The sequence below is a fragment of the Pinus tabuliformis genome, chromosome Q, assembly GCF_031772625.1.
Source record: "Pinus tabuliformis cultivar Carrire ecotype Pingquan chromosome Q, CPIR1, whole genome shotgun sequence".
NCBI classification, from domain to species: Eukaryota; Viridiplantae; Streptophyta; class Pinopsida; order Pinales; family Pinaceae; genus Pinus; species Pinus tabuliformis.
In genome coordinates this window covers 731,305,829-731,326,075 of record NC_142296.1, presented here as the reverse complement: position 1 = coordinate 731,326,075, position 20,247 = coordinate 731,305,829, and the positions used below count along the sequence as shown (strand labels likewise).

The 20,247-nt window shown below is 35.8% G+C and overlaps 1 protein-coding gene across 1 annotated transcript; it reads right to left on the bottom strand.

The window, feature by feature from the left end:
• Positions 1-460: 460 nt before the first annotated feature.
• Positions 461-823, bottom strand: LOC149221606 (U-box domain-containing protein 45-like). The gene has a single exon (XM_089387428.1). It carries the CDS (start codon positions 821-823, stop codon positions 461-463), a length of 363 nt encoding a protein of 120 aa, XP_089243554.1.
• Positions 824-20,247: the final 19,424 nt, after the last annotated feature.

Below are 20,247 nucleotides of genomic sequence, written 5' to 3'. Positions count from 1 at the left end.
AATCTGCAACTGTTAGAACGCAGGACCTAAATCGGGCTCTCTGCCCCCACTAAATCTTGGTATATACGTTATTTCTCTGTGCATTAATTGAAGTTCAAGCTTTATATGCGAAGTTGTAGCGTTACTCCTGCATTAAGTTTTGTTTTATAAGAGGATCATATTTATATATGAGTTGAGATTATTGTGAGCACTAGTTTAGCGTAAAGTTTGGGAAAGCCAACGAGAAATGAATGGTTGTGGACGTTATTGTCAGTGACTCTGTCTAATCGTGACATCTATTAATCATTCACTTGTCACTGCACCTTATTATAGGGTGCCTTCTATAGTGTCCTTCATGCAAAAACGTTACATTTACCTGAGCGTGTTTTCCTCTTTTGGACAAGTTTTCTGGGTTCATCGATGTTGCCTCCGTATTACATATAACTACCTTGGGAGAAGTAGATAGCCATGAAGCATCCCTCTATCGTTTCTCTCTGAAGTGCTGTAACAACTTCTGTGCTTTGTCCCTTCCCCATGAACTTCCATTCACAGAAAGAGTTACTAAGGAGGGAATCACACCTTCTTGTAAAACCAGTTGATAGTGGTGAGTGTTATTTGTGCATAACAACAAAAGAGTAGCTGCAGCTTGTTCTTGTTGTTTAGGGGTGCCTATTTCAAGTAGCTCTGCAATGGCCACAATGCAACCGTCTAGTTCAACAATTACTTCCCTTCCTTCTTCAATAGTTACTAGGTTATAAAGAATGCAAATACATATTTCTGTACAATCAACTTCACCAGCACCGAGAAGATGATCAATTTTCCAAACAGCTCCAGCACACACCATTCTAGACTTATTGCCAATATATGTCGACAAATTATATAAGCACCAGCAAAACCGCTACTGCTGCTCCAGCTCTTTCTGCATTCACTATATCAAGGGGCATAAAAGAATCTAAATCACCGTCTGGGGGTCATCGCTCAAGGAGTCCTGTCAGGAGAAGATACTGAAGTATACATTATTAGATGGTGAGATCTATAACAGCTGGTAGTTGATTTGAGTTATTACTAGTGTGTGCGTGACTGATTGAGTTGGTTTGGTATTTTGGCATTTGGTATGTATTATTTCATAATGCATATTATCAACCTGACAATTTGTACTAAAGGATGATGTAATTGAAGCACTAGAATGCTCCTCAACTTCTGGAGAAAGATCATTTGGAATGCCAAGAGTCTGACGGACTCTTTCGGGTGTTTCACAACTCTTAATTATCTCAGCAATTTTTCGAAAAACCAGGCGTGAAAGACTCGGGATATCAAGAAAGTGGGTGGCCATTGCAATTTCAGAGAGGGTTTCACAATCGATTTCTAGGAACTGGACATCCCATGGATCGATATCGTCTATGGTCTCCATGGGCCGTGGCGTATGATCTATATGATATATGCAGTATTCGATAATCTTCTCCAAAATTTTCCTAGAAACGTCGAACAGAGGAATGGGGTCTTCAATACCCATCGCTTTCGTTAGGATCACCGACTGCAACACCACCGCCTTCGGCACCTCGAAAGTTTTTCCATCCGAGCTCAACAATCTAACCAGAACATTGCCATCTTCGGCATTATCCTGGGTTCGGCCCTGCTCCATGGCCATAGTAGATGATGAAGAACTCAGAATGAATTGGCCCAACCCGATATTGTCCTAAATATATGATTTGAAGCCTCCTCGCCCCAAAGCAACCAAATAGAATGAGAAGAAGAAAATCCCAACCTGCTTCAGACTCGTCAAAGAGGCGAACAAAGTGACCAAAATAAATCCCATCAAATATATGACAGATGAGACGACAATAGTCCAATAACGACCCAAATATGAATCTGCAACAAAAGCCCCCAGGAAAGGAAGCATGGACGCCACTCCTGACCAGTCATTCACATTCTTTGTAGCAGTCACCAAGTTTGAATGTATGCCTGTAAAGGCAAACCTCTCCGCTATCTCCACTCCAATGATGAGAAGTGATGCTTCCCATCGTCCAGTATGATCTTTGCTAATAGAGCGTCCATGGAGATCCACTGATCTGTCTCATTTACTTTCGCAAACTTTCCAAGTAATCGCCTTGGGCTGTTATAATCATCGGCTCTGCTTCGGGTTCATCCTGTGTATCTTGGAAGCCCTTTCCTCGTGATGAATCTTATTTCTTATTTATCCTATTGTCCACCAATTTTTTGTTTTAAAGAATTTGTCTGCGCTGAGAAAAGATAAAATCCTCAACTTACACATGGGTGGAGGCAACAACTTTAAGTTGTGATTCCAGAGAAGTTGCTGCAAAAAGAATAGCACCCAGATTGTCTCCTAAAGGGGTGAGTTCAACTCTAATGCGGGGACAATTCTTCATGAAGATAATTCTTAGATGAATGGGCTGCTGATTGCTATTATTAAACCTTCAAATCAATAGGACTAAATTTATCAAGTTCTGGTGCAGACTTAATAGTGGACAATCCTTCCCTTGGCATAGCAAGCAATCCTAGGGCTGTAGCAGAGTCTCTAGAAGTTGAATTTGTTATACAAGTGGCTTGGTTAGGTTCCTTTTCATTTTGCGCACTATATTTCTTGAATAGATAACTGTGTAAAGCTTGCATCCTTGCTGATATATATTTTTGAGTATTCATAATGGAGAAACAAGTATTTTATTTGTTGTAGCGTTTGAGTCTCATTGTTTGGGAATGCACAATATACTTTCATTTTATATGAATGCAACCAACCATCGCTTTGTGTGGATTTGGAGAATAAGTGTAGAGTTAAAATCTTGCTTTTGGTTCATTCCTCAAGGAATAATCTCATTTGATTGTTGTAGTTTTATGGGAGAACAAACTTTGAGAATACCTTGTAGTGACATTGGTGCATAGTTGGTTTAAAGTGTAGGTTTAACATTGGAGAAAATGGCTAGAATCAATGAAGTATTAGAGTTCCTCAAATCTCTGATATTGTCTACTACTCATGATACATTAAAAGTCAACAAATTTTCTCTCACAGACATTTAGCTGTCAAAATGCACAAGTGAAAATTGATTTTTTTGCAGCTCGAATCTCAGCTACAACAAGAAGAATTAAAACAGAGGAGTCATTCTGAACCTGTTTTTGTTCAGAAGATTGAAACAGACTCCCATAAAGCAGCAGTTGTACATGCAGATGCAGAAGTTCAGTTTGCACTTTTCAAGCCCATCATCAGACCTTGGGAAGAGCTTGTTCACAACAAACACAGAACTGGCCTCGGATATGAGAAGGACTTGTCCTTTCATATTCCAGACTACTCAAAGCCCATTCAGTTTCAGAGTGTTGGATTCCTTCATGATAGTTCACATCCAGCTATTCCAGATTCTGCTCCTCTTCCACAGCAACAACAACAGATTATGAAATTCCAACACTGTGACCGAGTTGGCCATTTGAAAGATCACTATTTTGATCTTCATCAATGTAAGCACTGTCCTAGAACCACCCATTCTTCACACAGATGCTTCAGAAACAAACGTCCTACAAGAACAAAGATTCATCTTGGATGGATCACTTCTTGACAATGGGCATCAACAACCAAGAAGATATTCCAATCACATGTCAGAACTTGTTCCAGAGTATTGAACGGTCTTGCAGTTGAGTTTTTTCCATCATCTCACCTTGTATCTAACAGGGGGGGAAATGATGTTCATCTACAAGCTTCAAAGCCACATCAAGCAAGCCTGAGCCACAACCTGCCATACAAGATTCAGAGTTGTAGCCAAAGACAAAGATGCCCCTGAACATGCCTTCAGTTGGTAATCTAGGACACTTCCTCTAGCAGAAGACTTCAACTTCTTACCAGTTTCGGAAAAGTTCCAAGAATTGCATTAATCTTTCTAGAGTTGTTAGTCATCCTTAAACCATCACAGGTTGAGACTTCCATTTTCAGGTTGAAGTTCTCCCTTTTATGTGAGGTGAGACCTCCCTTTCATGGTTGAAGGTTTCCCTCTTCAAAACAATAGGAGCACTTCCTCTAGCAGAAGACTTCAGCTTCTTGCCAGTTTTGGAAGAGTTTCGGGAACTACACTAAGTGTTCCAGTGTTGGTGGTCATCATTAAACCACCGCCCTTTATACCAACATTTCAAAGAGCACATTTAGCCTAGTGCTGCCATGCATTTTTTTTCACATTTTGTATTACAGCTCTCTTCTTGGACTCATACATAACCCTTTGGACTAAGGGGGGGGAATGTTGGACACCTAATCCTCAATGGGTTAGTGTGGAAGCCGAATAGACAAAAGAAGTCCAAGAGACCTTGGGATGTGGAACCCAATGGTCAAACCATGTACTATAAATGTATATCACTTGTTAATAAAAATGTACTCTCATTTTTTATCTTTCGTATTTTGTCTTTTCCATGTGTGTGTTTAACAACTTCTATACACTAGGTTATCAGTTTAGATTTTACCTTATATCTCTATTCATGAAATATTACTACACTTGGCACGAAAACACTTTGATAGTACATAACTTATCTAGGTCTACCTTCAAGCTGTTAGGATTACATTTAGGATTGCATAGAAGGAACCAACTCTGATACCAGTTGATGAAAACTTGACTAAACTAAGAGGGGGGTGGTGGTGAATCAATTTAGTACATTTATGGACCTTAAAATTATTTTTCTTTTAACTGATTAAATGATAAATTTAATACATTATGAACAACATATTTCATATGTGAAAAACAATAAATATGTGAACCAAAACATCGCATCACCACATAAAAGATCGCATATGAACACCTTAAATAAGTGGAAACCCATAAAGGGAGAAAACCATGTCTTTGTTATTGTTGTGATGCAAAGGGAAGCTCCTACTCCCTTATTACATCTAATTTTATGTAGGCTCCACCCTATAGGAGGTTGCTACCTTTGTTTTTATGCAAGCTACAACTTACAAGGAGGCTCCAACTCTCATACATTTTCTGTAGGCTTCAACCCACAAGAGGCTCCTACCTCAATAGGCTACTGACCTATTATTTATCAAGCTAAAACTTTAAAGGAGACTATAATCCCCTAATACATGTAGAAAATAACATGTTGGTTTAACTAGTTTATAACTCTACATACTTCCATTTTAGTTTCAACTTCTTCCTCTCCTCAAATCTGCTTGATATCTGCTCTCTGTGTGTACTAGGTAATTAATGAACAATTCTATAATCGGCTCTCACATTATCTCATTCTCTAACATTTTAGCCTTTAAAAAGTACATATTTTTATCAATATAGTTTTATGGCTTTAAGTATTCCACACAAGAATATGAAGTGAACATTTTTGCCTCTTTGCATTCCATCAATTAGTTTCACACCTTTTATATTTTGAATATTAAAAACAAAAATAAATGCTCCATCCAATATTATTTTCAACCACCTGTCATGATTAAATACACCAAAATTAATTCCAATACCATGTAAATTTATAGAGATAACAAAAGCCCATGTAACTGAACATTTATACTCCACTCACCAAGCATTACCAAGCATCAACAATATTTTTTCATATCAAGCATACCGACAACATATCCTTTGCAATTTTTTCAACTTCATACATCACCAACCTCAACATAATATATTGAAATAATACATCAAATTGTTCATCAATCGTGCATACACTTTTTCATAGCCCTTTGATGATCCTTTGTTATGATGTGAATAGTTATGTTCTATTGTCAAAACCTTTGCACTGCTTATCCTTTTCCATCACCCTTTGTGTCATAACTTCTTCATGCCTTTTCCTTAGCCTTTCATCACAACAATGATCATGTATTTGCCTTTGCCTTGCATAATGTCTTTGCATTTCCTTTGCCTTGCATCACAACAATATTTGCGACATCTCTACCAAAATTTCTCACAGATCCATTTTCAATTCATCAAGTCATATCAATCATCAACATCATCACTCAACTAGGCCACTCTTTTTTTAAGCATCACAAGCAACATATGCAACATAAGAATTCAATAATATTTTATTTTCTACTTTGTTTCTCATAAGTATAACTCTATTATGTGATCATGCCTTGCATCACCTTTACATCATATCTTTGCATACAACATAATTCCTTCAACCCAAAAACACTTTGATACAGTCATCCCTTGTTTTTACTGTGGATTCTCCAGTAATTTCAAAAGTCATCCCTTGTTGCTCACAACTCAAAACACGCTGTTTCTCCTTGTTCCTTTTCCATTTTAGTACAAGCCATCAACATATCACGTACAAACCATCAAATCTAACAATGATACCTTGTTGCTCACAACTCAACAACACTTCATTGCTCCTTATTGTTCACAAACTATTCTTAGTTACATCTCCTCTCATACATATGGAAGCCACAAGTTTCATCTCTTATGTCAAGTACAATGCCTCTCTTAGTGACCTATTGTGTTGCTCCTATGCCATCAATGAGAACAATGGCAACACTTTTTAAATTAAAATAATTTTATCCTATAAAATTTGAGAAAATTGTTTAAAAAAAAGGGAGATTGACAAAAAACCACAAAAAGATAAACCTTATTGCTTAAAAAAGGGTAAATTGATGAAAAATTTAGTGGCCAATTAACAATAAGGCTTAAAGTTATTACTACAATATATTAATTATAAGCTCAACATGTCATTTGTGAGATTTAAATTTGGGTTGAAAGATAACAATCATTTCTCCCAACTACATGAAATAAACTCAATTAACATAAAAATTATATATATATATATATATATATATATATATATATATATATATATATATATATTATTTCTTGAATAGAAATATATAAAATATTAACTAAGAATGCAACCATAGCATGCCCATTAATTTTAAAACATGAAGGTTGAGGAATACAAATAATATCAAATAACAACAATTATAAGTGGAGAACAACCTTTAGTTCCAAGTTGTAAGAAACCATTGAAGTAGAAATAATGTAAGATGCCAACAAAATGGTTAGATGTTTTTTGGGTATAGAATAGCCTAATCCCTACTAAGCAATGAGACTAGTTTATATTGGAACATTAAGTTCTTAGCCTTTAAAGTTAAGAAAAGAATCTTAAAAGGTTGTATTCAAAAAGAGAAATTAAACAATTTAGTTATATTATAAGCCAAAAAATTCAGAAATTAAGGTAGAGTGTAATACCTTAGTTTTGATTCCTGGAATGTATTGAAGCACATTATGTATAAATTGTAAATGCATGGTTATAATGAATCTAGGAGTAGAGCCATATGAGATTAAATAAATGACCTCATGTGTAAATATTATACATATTCCATATAGATTTTTGGTGCAAAGGTGTTTAATCCCTAACTAGTGAATGGATAGGCATATAAATGATGTAAATATATTCTATGCATTGTGTTACATAGGCTGACACAATTAGCTTGAGATATGTAAAACTAATGTTGGAATATAATATATAATGGTCTAATATGTCCATGTAGAAGACACATTATCTTGAAATAGTAAGCCTATGGCCTATCTATCTTGCCAACATGAATCCTTCATTATGAAATTTAAAATTGATCTCTACATTCATGGTAACATTGGTATCAATTTCCTAAAGATGTTAATTAGTATCCATTATAAAAGTTTGCACGCCAATACCCAACAATGACAAACAAGTTAACTCCAATTTAGATGCCAACTAAAAAGCACACTATGTCATTTACCTGTTCAACCCAACACTTTTATTAACAATGCATTTATCCACTCATTATGTATTCAAATAATAAATAAGACAAAAAGTATTAATCCTTTCCATTAGTATAACTATAACCATGAGGCATTTATTATGTATAATCATATGCTTATATATTGACAGCTTATGGTAATTATCAATGCACATGGACTTGAGGATAACTGTTTGAATGTTTCTTAATGTATAATACAAGAACATACCCAAATGATGGCTGTAGGTAGTAAATGCACGTTGTGTAGGGAGCGTGAGGTAGTGTTATGTAACAATATATTGTTCATAACACAATAAAAAAGAATCTAACCTAAAAATTGATGATGAGAATGCCTTCTTACAAGTGTTGAATAGATATGGGAATTGAGGGATATCAAGACAACAACTAAACCAATTTAATAGGTGGTCATTACAATTAGTTAGCATTCCAGTGGCTTACATGTCAAGGGAAAGAGATAACATGTAGTGATTTATATTTTTGTTGAATGGAATACACACAAAATTGTCCCATACTGAAACAATTAATAACTAGTAATACAAAATCACCATTCAATTAAACATAATAAACAACATATATTGCCTTGGATCAACTCAAAGGAAAAGATTAAGTATGAATTGGTTATTCTCAGTCTTCTAATCAATTACATGGTTATTAGGAGCCCACTTTTTAATTAAAGAAACATTAAATACATCATGAATATGCATGGATGTAGACAATACAAGTTTATATTCAACTAGGTCAATCCTAACGAGGATCTCAAATAGTCCACAAAATATAGCCACCATGACCTAGATTTATGAAGGAAAGAAATGAAATATAGATTCAAATCCAAACAAAAATATAAATTGAAACAAAACTTCAATTAATAAACAGTAACTATTGAAAATTGTTTACATACGTAAGAGAAACAAACTAGTTCGGGCAATGGTAACTTATCTCTGAGAAGAGATGTGACATCTACATGCCTTCTAAATTGTGTTAAAATGAGGCTCAGATGCCTTTTTATTATTCAGAAACAATGGAAAACCCTAAACATCCAAAAACCTAACCCTACAAGATGAAGCAACAAACGTTTGTGGGCCCTGTTGGGATTAGTTGGAATGCCAACTTACCGAGGTTGTAATTTTGGCATATGATCTTCATTTAGAATGCCTCAAAATGGCTTTGAAAGTTTAGGACTCCAAAAACTGACAAAATTAGAAATTTGTGCTATTATTAAGGAAACTGAAAGGAAACAATGTTGGGGGTCCAAGTGGAATAAGTAGGTGTCCACCAATATCCACCTAGATCATTCCTTCCCCCTTAGGAAGCAATGGTCCCCATTGCATTGAGTTCCTCCATGAGATGGGGAAATTTGTATTGAACTTCGTCCCTAGTGAGACACTTGCCTTGGTGCAGAAGTTGGCCAAATTTGACAAATCAATATAGTTGGATCCTTTAATGGTGAGTGTTCTTGATCTGTCTGTTCATGATCCGATCAATTGTGACTTGCTCCATGTAGTCTAGGTTGAGCTTTGTTCGTGTCAGTTGCTCAACAATGTCTAATGTGTCCAAAAATGGTGGAAAGTATAGTTGAAGGTGGTCCACATTAAAAACTGGGTGAAATTAAAGGAATGGGGGGATATTGAGCTTGAAAGTGTTGCTTAACACAACCTTGGTGATGGTGTAAGGCCTGTATCATAGGGTTCAAATCTTCTAATGAGCTCCAACAAGGTGTTTTTTTATGCAAATGAAACCAAAATCTGTTGCCCACCTGAAACTTATATGGCACCCGATAATGATCATGTCATTGTTTGTAGTTGGAATTAACTTTATCCAAGATATCGTGAACCTGCTGACATATGTGATGAATGTATTCAATAAACTTGGTGGCTTTATCAACTTTGGACTAAACATGTTCATATTCTTCCTATGTAGTTGCAAGAGGTAGTGCAACATCAATGGGACATAATGGTTGAAATAACATACCCACTTAAAATGGTTTGTGGCCAATCGAGCTATGGAGAGTTATGTTATAACTATTTTGCACATAGGGAAGACTCTCATCCCCTGTTCGTGGATGCTTAGAATTGTACATGCATAATATGTGCGTCATTATCCTATTGATGACCTCTTTTTGGCCAACAGTCTAGGGGTGGAATGCAACTGAATTGGTGAGCTTGGTGTCCAACAATGACCAAAGTCTCAACCAAAATGTGCTTAGGAACCTGCTATCTCGATCTGATATAATGGTTTGTTGGATCCCGAAATGTACCCACAGTCATTCAAAGAAGAGTTTGGTTGTGGCTTTTATTGTGATACTCTTCTTACAGGTAGCCAATATGGCCATCTTAGAAAATTTTTTGATGACCACAAATACATAGTCATTTCCATGCTTGGTAGAAGGAAGGCTAGACATATAGACCATGGAGATGGATTCGCAAGGCTAGCTAGGAGTAGGAAAAGGAGAATGCATGCCTTTCTTCTTAATGGTTGTCTTGGCGATGGCATAGGTAGTGTAGGATTTGATATATTTTCCAACATCCCGTTGGAGATTTGGCCAATAAAAATACCTTTACAGTACTACCATTCTCTTCTCTACGCAAAAGTGTCTTGCGACATGACTGTAGTGCACCTCCAAAATTATCTTGGCTCACTCGCTTGAAGGAATACAAAGGTGTCCCAGGTGGTATAATAGTGCATCCTAGAGGTGGAAGTTTGGAACTTGATTGCCATCCATCAGCATCTAGTATGTGGTGGTGAATTTTGGATCATTTTTATAGAGCTATGACCATCCAGAAATATCCTGCCCACAAGAGTTGAGAACAGTGGTTAGTGCCACAACCATTGGCCAATTGAGGCAATCTGCAACATTATTGGTACTTCCCTTCTTGTATTTAATGTTTAGATGAAAATTTTGTAGGTATGTGGACCATTTCCGATGGTAGTCATTATGGAACTTCCCTTGTGTTTATATAAATTAAAGAGGCCGATGATTTATGTGGATGATTGTCTCCTTCCCCAGAATTTAATGTTACCACTTTCAGCAAGCAATCACAATGGAATACATCTCTTTATCATAGGTGGTGTATTTATGAATTGTGTCAAAGAGTGTCTCACTGTAATAGGCCATAGGATCCCCTTGCTAGGTGAGAACTGCACCAATGGCGTAGTCAGAGGCATCTGTCTCAATTTCAAATGGTTGTTGAAAGTTTGGCAACGTGAGTATTGGTGCAGAGAAAAGGCAAGGCTTTAGCTCAACAAATGCCTTCTGTTGGGAATTAGACTAGAAAAAAAATTATTTGGCTCCACCCTTAGTAATTTGACTCAAAGGCCAAGTGATATTAGAGAATCCCAACACGAACCTTTGACAGAAATTGGCAAGGCCCAAAAAGTTATGAAGCTCTATTAGAGAAGTCGGGGCTGGCCAATCCTGAATGAATTGGATCTTAGTCAGCTCCACATGCACCACTTGATCATCAATGATGTAACCTGAATATTGTACCTAGTTCATGCCAAAGGTGAATTTCTCCAAGTTGGCACATAGTTTGTGCTGCCACAAGGTTTGAAGGACCTATCGAATAGGTTGCAAGTGCTCTTCCTAACTCTTGTTGAAGATGAGGATGTCGTCCAGATATAAAAATACGAATGAGTTGGGGGCTGCAATATTTCATCCATCAACCTCATAAAAAATTTAGGGGCATTAGTTTCAACTCGAAGGGCATGACCAACCACTCAGAAAGGCCCTCCTTGGATTTGAAGGCAACCTTCCATAATTTTTTGGGTTTTATTGGAACCTCGTGATATCTAGACTTAAAATCAATCTTGTTGAAGTACTTGTCCCGCTTTATTTGGTCAACAAGTTTATTAATCCATGGGATTGGATACCTATTTCTAACATTTTTTTTTTATTCAGTGCCCGATAATTTATTCAGAGTCTCCAGGTCACATCCCTTTTTTGTATGAGTACAATTAGGCTCCCACGAGGTGAGGAACTCTGACGGATGTGCCATTTTTGTAGCAACTCTTGGATCTATTTCTTGATTTATTTGTTTTCCAAAAAAGAGCGGTGGTATATGGCCCATTGGGTAGAGGTGCCTTGGGAGTCATATCGATCAAATGCTTGACTTAAAAGTGAAAAGGTACCCCTATGGGTGAGGAGAAGATGTCCCTTTATTCTTCCATGACCTTATCCACCTGCTTCTACTGCATGGAGCGACCCTTCCTAAAGGCCATGGATGTGGCCATGATATTCCCCTTACTTTGAGAGTGAATCAGAAAGAAACCAAATTTCCTAGTTGGGAGATTATCTTATTGCATTGCTTAGCAGAGATCAAAGAAATGATGGTAGGTGGGGCTACCTCTGGTATCTTGTATATCTTACTACCCAAAGTAATAATGATAGTTTTAGGCTTGGACTCGTACATAACATGATGCTTCCACAAGTATGGTTGGCCTAATAATACATCACAAAATTCAAGGGGAGAAGCATCACATAGTACCTCATATGTGAAGGGCTTAATGTTGTAGGGAAAGCAACACGGTTAGCTGATGTAGAGATCATGCCCTTGGTGGAGTCATTTGATGGTGTACAACTGCAGATGTGGTGTTGTCAGTATGCCCAACCGGTTAACAACCTCAGCTGAAATGAGGTTCCTTTGACTTATGTTGTCGACAATTAGCTGTAGCAGCAAACCCTTCACCCACATTCGCGAATGGAAGAGATGCTTACCCTCCTATGGATCTTCTAGCTCAATCTTATTGACCTTGGTGGTGGAAACAGTGGCACTAGGTTCTGCATCAATAATCTGGTTCCCATTTTCATTCGCCTTGTCAATTTTTGGCTCAGAGTTGGAACATGCATTTGACTCTGAAGCTTTTAGCTCGTCCACCAGTGACTTCTTAGCGCGACACTCATTTATGTTGTGGGTGGGGATCTTGTGGAACTCACACCCCTTCTCGGTGTCCTTCTTCACCTTCATGGTGTTATTCTTGTGGCTTTGATGTGTTGTCCTGGGTCGCTCCACCTTAGATTTGTTCTTTGTTCTATGGTTGGAGGTTTTTTTTCCCTAATTCAAATTCACAGGTCTAAAGCCCCGCTTCTTCTATTTAAACTTCTTCTCGATCCTCACAACATATCGGTACGCTGTGCCAAGCGAGGATATGTCCAGGAACTCCATTTCTTCTTGGATGTATTTGTGTAGAAAACCACAGTACTTGAGTATCAGATGCCGCTCAGAGTCCTTGATACCCAACTTTGAGTGTAGGGTATGGAAAATGTTTGTGAATTCTAGCACATCTTGGTCCCTTCCCTATCATAGTGAGTTCCAATTTATGTACTTATCTTCATAGCTTCCAACAAGGTAATATTGTTCCTTGACGACATCTTAGAAAGAATTCTAGGAGGGTGCAACTGAAAATAGTGAGGGTTTCTCCTGATCCCTCTACTCACAGTAAGTTTCCCACCAACCCTTGACATTGGGGGTGACTTTGATGAGTGCAAAGATAAACTTTTCCATATGAGGAAAAGTATGGACAAAAAGATATCCTTCTAGGAAATTTAACCATCTATCTAGGGCATCTGCATCTATTTGGCCTTCAAATATAAGAAAGTTGAAGTTAACTTGTACCTTAAAAGGGGTGGAAACTCCGAAGTGACTGTTGGATGAAGATGCTTCGCTTGTTGAAGGATCTGGGAAAATTGTCCACCATTTCATTCCTTTCTCACTAGACGACTTCTTCAAGAAACATTTTGAAAGGATTTCCCGCTCCCTCATATTTCTTTTCTTCTGCCATGGGAGGCCATTGAGGTTAGCGAAGCCAGTCTTGCAAGGTTTCAACTAGTTCAAGTCCCAATTCCTTATACCTCGACCTCGTTGGGGGCATGCATATAAAAATAGAGAAAGGGTACACCGCTCTGATACCACTGATCCAAATTTATAAAGGAATGAAATGAAATACAGATTCAAACCCAAACATAGAGATACAATGAAACAAAACTTTAATTAATAAATAACAACTATTGAAATTTGTTTACGTATATAAGATAATAAAACTAGCTTGGGCGATGGTATCTTATCTCTCAGAGGAGATGTGATGGCTGCATGCCTTCTGAATTGTGTTACGATGAGGCTCGGAGGCCTTTTTATTATTGAGAAACAATAGAAAACCCTAAAAATCCCAAAACCTAACCCTAGGAGATGAAGTAACAAAAGTTTGTGGGCTCTGTTGGGATTAGTTGGAATACCAACTTCTCAGGGTCATAATTTGGGCATATGACCATTGTTTGTCATGCAAAATAAGTCATTAGAAAGATCTATTTTAGGACAACAATTTTTTTTGGCAAGCACTAACGCTATGGGCTATGGGTTTGGTGTGTTTTCCCAAAAAACATTGTTTAGAGCCTCAAAATGGATATGGAAGTTAGAGATCCGAAAACTGCCAAAAATAGATAATTGTTTTAGAATTAAGGAAATTGTTAGGTTTGGGGTCCAAGTGGAATAGGAGGGTGGCCACCAATAACCACTTGGATCACATCAACTATAAGTAGCTTCCTAGTTTTAATGAAATCTTTTTGGATTTAACTTTTAGGAAGACATGTTCTCCCACTCTAAATTCCTTGTTTATTCATCCCTTGTTTTCATAATTTTCTACCTATATGAATAATGTTCAAGTTATACTTCATCTGTGTCACTTTATCTTCCATTTCTCTAAGTAATTCTTTCCCAATAATGGTTTTATCCACTAAATTATCCCAACTCACAAGTGTATTGAATTTCCTAACATATAAGGCTTCAAGTGGACCAATATTCATGGATTCTTGATATCCATTGTTATATGAAAACTCTACCAAGTGTAAATATTCTTCCTATTTTGATGGTTTATCTATTAAATACATATTGATAATATCATCAAGAACTTGGTTTACCGTCTCAATATGTCCATGTGATTCTCAGTGATATTGTTATGTTGAAGTTTAACCTAGTCCCAAATCCTTTGAACAATCACTTCCAAAAGTTGGAAGTGGACTTGTGATCCCTGTGTAAAATGACTGCTTTAGGTACTCCATGTAATTTATAAATTTCCCTCATGAATATCTTTGTAATTTTGGGTGCATTGTGTGTTGACCTCATTGGAACAAATTGGGAATCCTTAGTAAGTTTATTCACCACCACCATGATGGAATCATGTTTCCTCATAGTCTTAGGCAATTTGGTAATGAAACCAACATAAACAACCTCTCATTTCCACTTAGTAATGGGTATAGGTTAAAGTAGGCCCTTTGGATTTTTATGATCAACCTTAATTTTTTTACACTCCAAAGACCTAGCTATATAATCAATCACTTCTATTTTTACACTTAACCAAAAGTATTGGTTTTTTATAGTTGAGATAGCAGTTTGGTATATTGGACATCCATCATATGATACATTATTCATCTCATTCAATACTACTATTTTCAACTCCTATGAATTTGGAATGTAAATTCTAGTTTCTCACATGAGAAATCTATCCTCATTAAACTCATAATATTTTTACTTAGGCTATAAATTACTCCACTGTAGGCTCTCTTTAACTTGTACATATTGTTGATCTATATTTCCAAAATCTAGAAACTTGTTGTTTGGATCAAACTTGCATACAGTGATGGATTTATCATGCATTTCATGAGTTCTTTTGTTGAATGCATCCGCCACCTTGTAATCCTTCGCTTTCATGTATTTTATTTCATAATCATATTCAACTAGAAATTCCAACCACTTGATTTACCTTGAATTTAAAATTGCTTGTCCAAATAAGTGCCTTATATCACTAGGATTTTTTCTTAGTTCATATGCTTACCCATGAGGTAAAGTCTCCACAACTGGAGAGCATGAACTATGGCTGCCAACGCCATCATGTGTAGCATAGTTCTTCTCATGATATTTTATTTTTCTATATTCAAAGCATATTACATGCCCATTTTTCTTGAAGACTCCTCCAAGCTCTTCCGTGCTTACATTGATGCACACAATACATTTCTCATTTGGATTAGCTATCTGTAGAATTGGTGTGCTTATCAAAAATCATTTCAAATGTTGGTAAGCCTTCACAATCCTTAGTCCATTCAAATGTAAAACATTTCTTTTGCAAAGAGGTTATTGGGGGTGCTATATTTGAGAATCCCCCAATGAACCTTTTGTAGTAGCTTGGTAATCCCATAAAATACCTTACCTATATCACATTTCTAGGTGCTAGCCACTCACTTATAACTTTGATATTCTTTAAGTCCACAACCATTCCCTTCTCTAAATGATGTGACCTAAATAATAAATCTTCTTTTAATATAAGAAAAAATTACTCATTTTGGCATATAACTTATGCTCTCTAAGTACCTGTAATATCGTCCTCATATGTTGATCATGTTCCTCCAATTTTGAATATACAAGGATGTTATATAAAAATTCAATGAAAAACTTGTTTAAGAATTCTTTATAAATTCCATTCATCAAGCACAATAGTGCATTGGATAAACCAAATGACACCACAAAAAACACATAATGACCATATCTAGTTTTAAAGGTTGTCTTGTTGATGTGCTTGTCTCTAATTCTAACTTGATGGCATCGAAACCTCAGATCAATTTTGGAGAATACTTTAGCTCCTCTCTATTGGTTAAATAATTCATCTTGATTTATCCTTGGTAAAGTATACTTATTCTCTATTGTGATCTTGTTCAAAATTTAAAAAATATGAATAATCTTAAAATACCATCTTTCTTCTTAATAAATGGCACCAGGGCACCCCCAAATGATGCACTTGGGTGTATGTATCCCTTCTTCATAATCTCTTCAAGCTATATGTGTAACTCCTTGTATTTAAATATTCTCATTATATATGGCATTTTGGAAACTAGGGAAACTCCAATCATTAAATCAATTTAAAAGTTGATATTTCTTTTTGATGGAAACCATGGGAGATCACCAAAAACATTTGCATATTCCTTTAGCACTAGATAATCCTCAATATTGGGTACCTTATCCTTGGCTCCTTGCTCCAAATTGGTTGCATAAATCTGACATCCCTTTCTACAACTTTTCTTCATTTACATTGTTTATGTTTCCATTATGGAAGCAAGTCTTGGAATTCCCTATACCTTCCTTTGTTTCCATTCTTCATCATGACAAATGAATTCCTTGTTATATTAATCAAGGATAGCATGATGGTTTTCCAACTAGTCCAAGCCTCTGAAGCAATCATATGACCCCAAAGGAAATATTCAAATTTTCTTAGGTACTTACACCATTCATGCTTATTGACCACTCTTTTACTAGCTCATTAATCCTCCTCTCTGTCCATATAGTTATTTAAGCCAACCAATTCACACCATGATTTATCTTTTTCAAACTAAAATTTTCAAAAATATTTGGGTCAATATAACTATTTCTAGCCTCAAAAACAATTAAAATGGCCCATGGGTTGGTTATAAGTGTTACCTCCAACTTCTAGCATGTTCACTTGATCGGTTTGTCATTTTTCCAAAAAATCATATATTTTCAGTATGCTCCTATGCAAGTCTTCCACTATAGCAGTTCGTTAAATATTGTGTTGAGTTTTGATTTTTTCATCCTTATGAGGAAATTCCTTAAACATATGTTCTTCCACACAACACCAACATTTAATGGGTGGATATCTTAGCCTCTTTCCCAAAGAGATTTATTTCTTTGGCTCGCTAGGTGTGGGTTGTCCATACTAATTCCCCTAAGCCTATTCTTGAAAATGGGGTCTTGTACCCTTTCTTCCTTCTTTACAATTGATCATTCTTCTTCTCATCCCAATACTTTTGGAATGTTAACTTATTTTTTCCTTGTTCATGGAAATATTTATATTTTCTTATTGCTTCCTCTAGATTTTGGGATCATCAAATTTGTTCTTATCACTATAGTATGAAGACAAACTACTCAATAACATATGGATATTTAATTTCTCATCTTTAATCAAATTTACATACTTCATCAACTCAAGGAATTTGGTCTCATATTATTCCATTGTCACAATGCGAAGCTTGAGTTCAAAGAAATCTTGCATCTTTTTATTATAATCATGCTATGGTAGATATTTCTTGTGAAAATATGCTTTAATTGATTCCAAGTTATCTTTTTATCATCAAATTTCTTAGCCTACTTGATATGGTCCCACCACATGGATGCTTTTCCTTGCAAGTGATAAATGGAAATGATAGCCTCCAAATTAAATGAATAATAATGTAATTGAAGATGCTTTCTCATTCCCAACAATCATGCCTATGCCTCCTCACCCTTCTTATGGTCACCAAGTTAGGGACTTTATCCTCATAAACTTTCCCTTCAAATCATCATTCTAATACTTCCTCTTTTCATCATTCTATTAGACCTATAGGATGTGTATTCTCCCCTCACTAACTATCTTGGGGAGTGAGATTGATGCCTATTTGAAGTTCTAGATTTCCTTGATTCATTAGTATCCACCATTCTACCAGATGCTCTATGTTTTGTAGATTTCTTGGATTCATTATTCTAATCTATATTATGATGCAATTGATTTAGACAGTGCAAAATTTGAGTGTTATTTAGTTGTTACTCTTCCTAGGATTTAACCAACTTTTAATTGCCAACTTTATAACTAATTACCTCCATATTTAGACTTCTCATTGTCTCAACCGTTCTTTAGTTCTTTGTTCTATCATGTCCATGACCATTTGAGTGTGTCTTATCATTCCTAGGACTCATTCCCCTGACTTCTCCCTCTTCATGGCTGGAGGACCCAGCTTTAGCATCTTCCATATCTCTAGTCCTCGTTTGGACTTTTCTCTACTCTTACATGTTCTACCTAATATACCTATACTTCAACTTAGTAATGTGCATAAAAGAATCTTGTTAGACAATAGTAAAAATAAAATTTATATATAACTTTGTTTATGTGTTCTTTTAAAACATCAAAAGCATTATATACCCCTATAGGCCACCAAAAGATTTCTTTTGCTTTTTTTTTTTAAATTATACTATTCAATTTGAAAATTTTGGTGGAAAATTGAATTCTATTATTTAGTATATTTCCATCAACTATTCACTCACTCAAAATTGAGTTTTGGATGGAAAGTTATTATGGCTTGAAGTTTTGTTAGTCTAACCCATTAGGATACCTAGATTTAAAATCTAATTTGATGGATGAATTCTAACATTAAAGCTCTATATACAGGCCACTTCTACTTCCAAATATGAGAATTGAGTATAGGTTATGCCTTCCAAAAGTATATCAATGCCTAAATTATCCCCTTCACTATTTCAGGTACTAACTTTGTTTTCCATTTGCAATATCTTGTTGGAAAGATATCTTCAGTCTCTTTCATTTGAGACAACTAGGACTTATGCAATTACAATCCTTAAATTTTTTTACATCTAAGAACTTCATTCAGGGGAACAAAATTCCCCAAAAGTCAAATACTTGAAAACCATATGAAAATTCATAGCAAAAAAAAATTGATTTTGGCTATTGCAATGACACGTAATGTACTAATTCAACTTATAAACCTCTAGACATTTTTGATGAATCAATTCACTTAAACCTATTCATGTATGTGAGTGTTAGTCAAGTAGTCATATAGAATAGGTAATCAACTAAACTAGTCAATCAACCAATGTATGTTGGTCGATGAAAAAGAATTCTCAACTAAATAGCTAATTTGGTCAACCTGTGAGTTAGGTCAACCAAGGCATAAAAATATTGACTACGAATATGACTCAAGCAAATGCTTGAGTCAATTATTCATTGAGTTAACTTGACCAATGCAATATTCCAATAAAATTTTAGTCAATTCAATGAACACAACAACTATTGGCTATGTCAATGAACCAATCAATTATCAGTCATCAATCGAGTTGACTAACCAGTTGATTTTCAGTGGAGTGTACTAACCAATTAACCATCAATTAGGATGATTAACCAATCAATCATTGGTTGGGTCAAGTAAATAGTTGACCATTGGCCAGGATGACTAATTAATCAATAGTCAATTAGGTCAACTAATCATTCAACCATTGGACACATCGACTAATCATTTGACCATCGATCAAGTTGACTACAAAGGAAAATCAACTAATTAATCAACTTGGTTGACCACTAGGTTAGATAGACCAACGAAATGCATTAGTCAACAACATGATGAAATTAGTTGACCAAAAAAATATTTAAACTAAATAGTCAACTTTATTGACCATCTAGTCAAATCAACTAATAAAAATTCTAGTTGGCTATATTTGATGATTTAATTTGGGTAGTTGAATTAGTGAACCATTGTAAGGTGTAAATCAACTATGTAGTAGATTTAAGCGACTCAATAGTCAATTCAATCGACCATATTTTTCATAGTTCTTTAAGGTCAAATTTATAATTTCTAGCCTTCGTCCCAATGTAGGTTTAGTGTTTGAACCATTGGTATTTACTAACACTTTGTGACATTTCTAACACCCTATGTACACCATTGAGAGTATGGGGTACTTTGAAAAACCCTATTTTTTCTTCTTTGTATTTGAACACTAAATGTTTCCTTCACA

Bases quoted from the DNA above. Each gene is read 5' to 3' on its own strand.
- LOC149221606 (XM_089387428.1), bottom strand. From the start codon at position 823: ATGGTGTGTGCTGGAGCTGTTTGGAAAATTGATCATCTTCTCGGTGCT.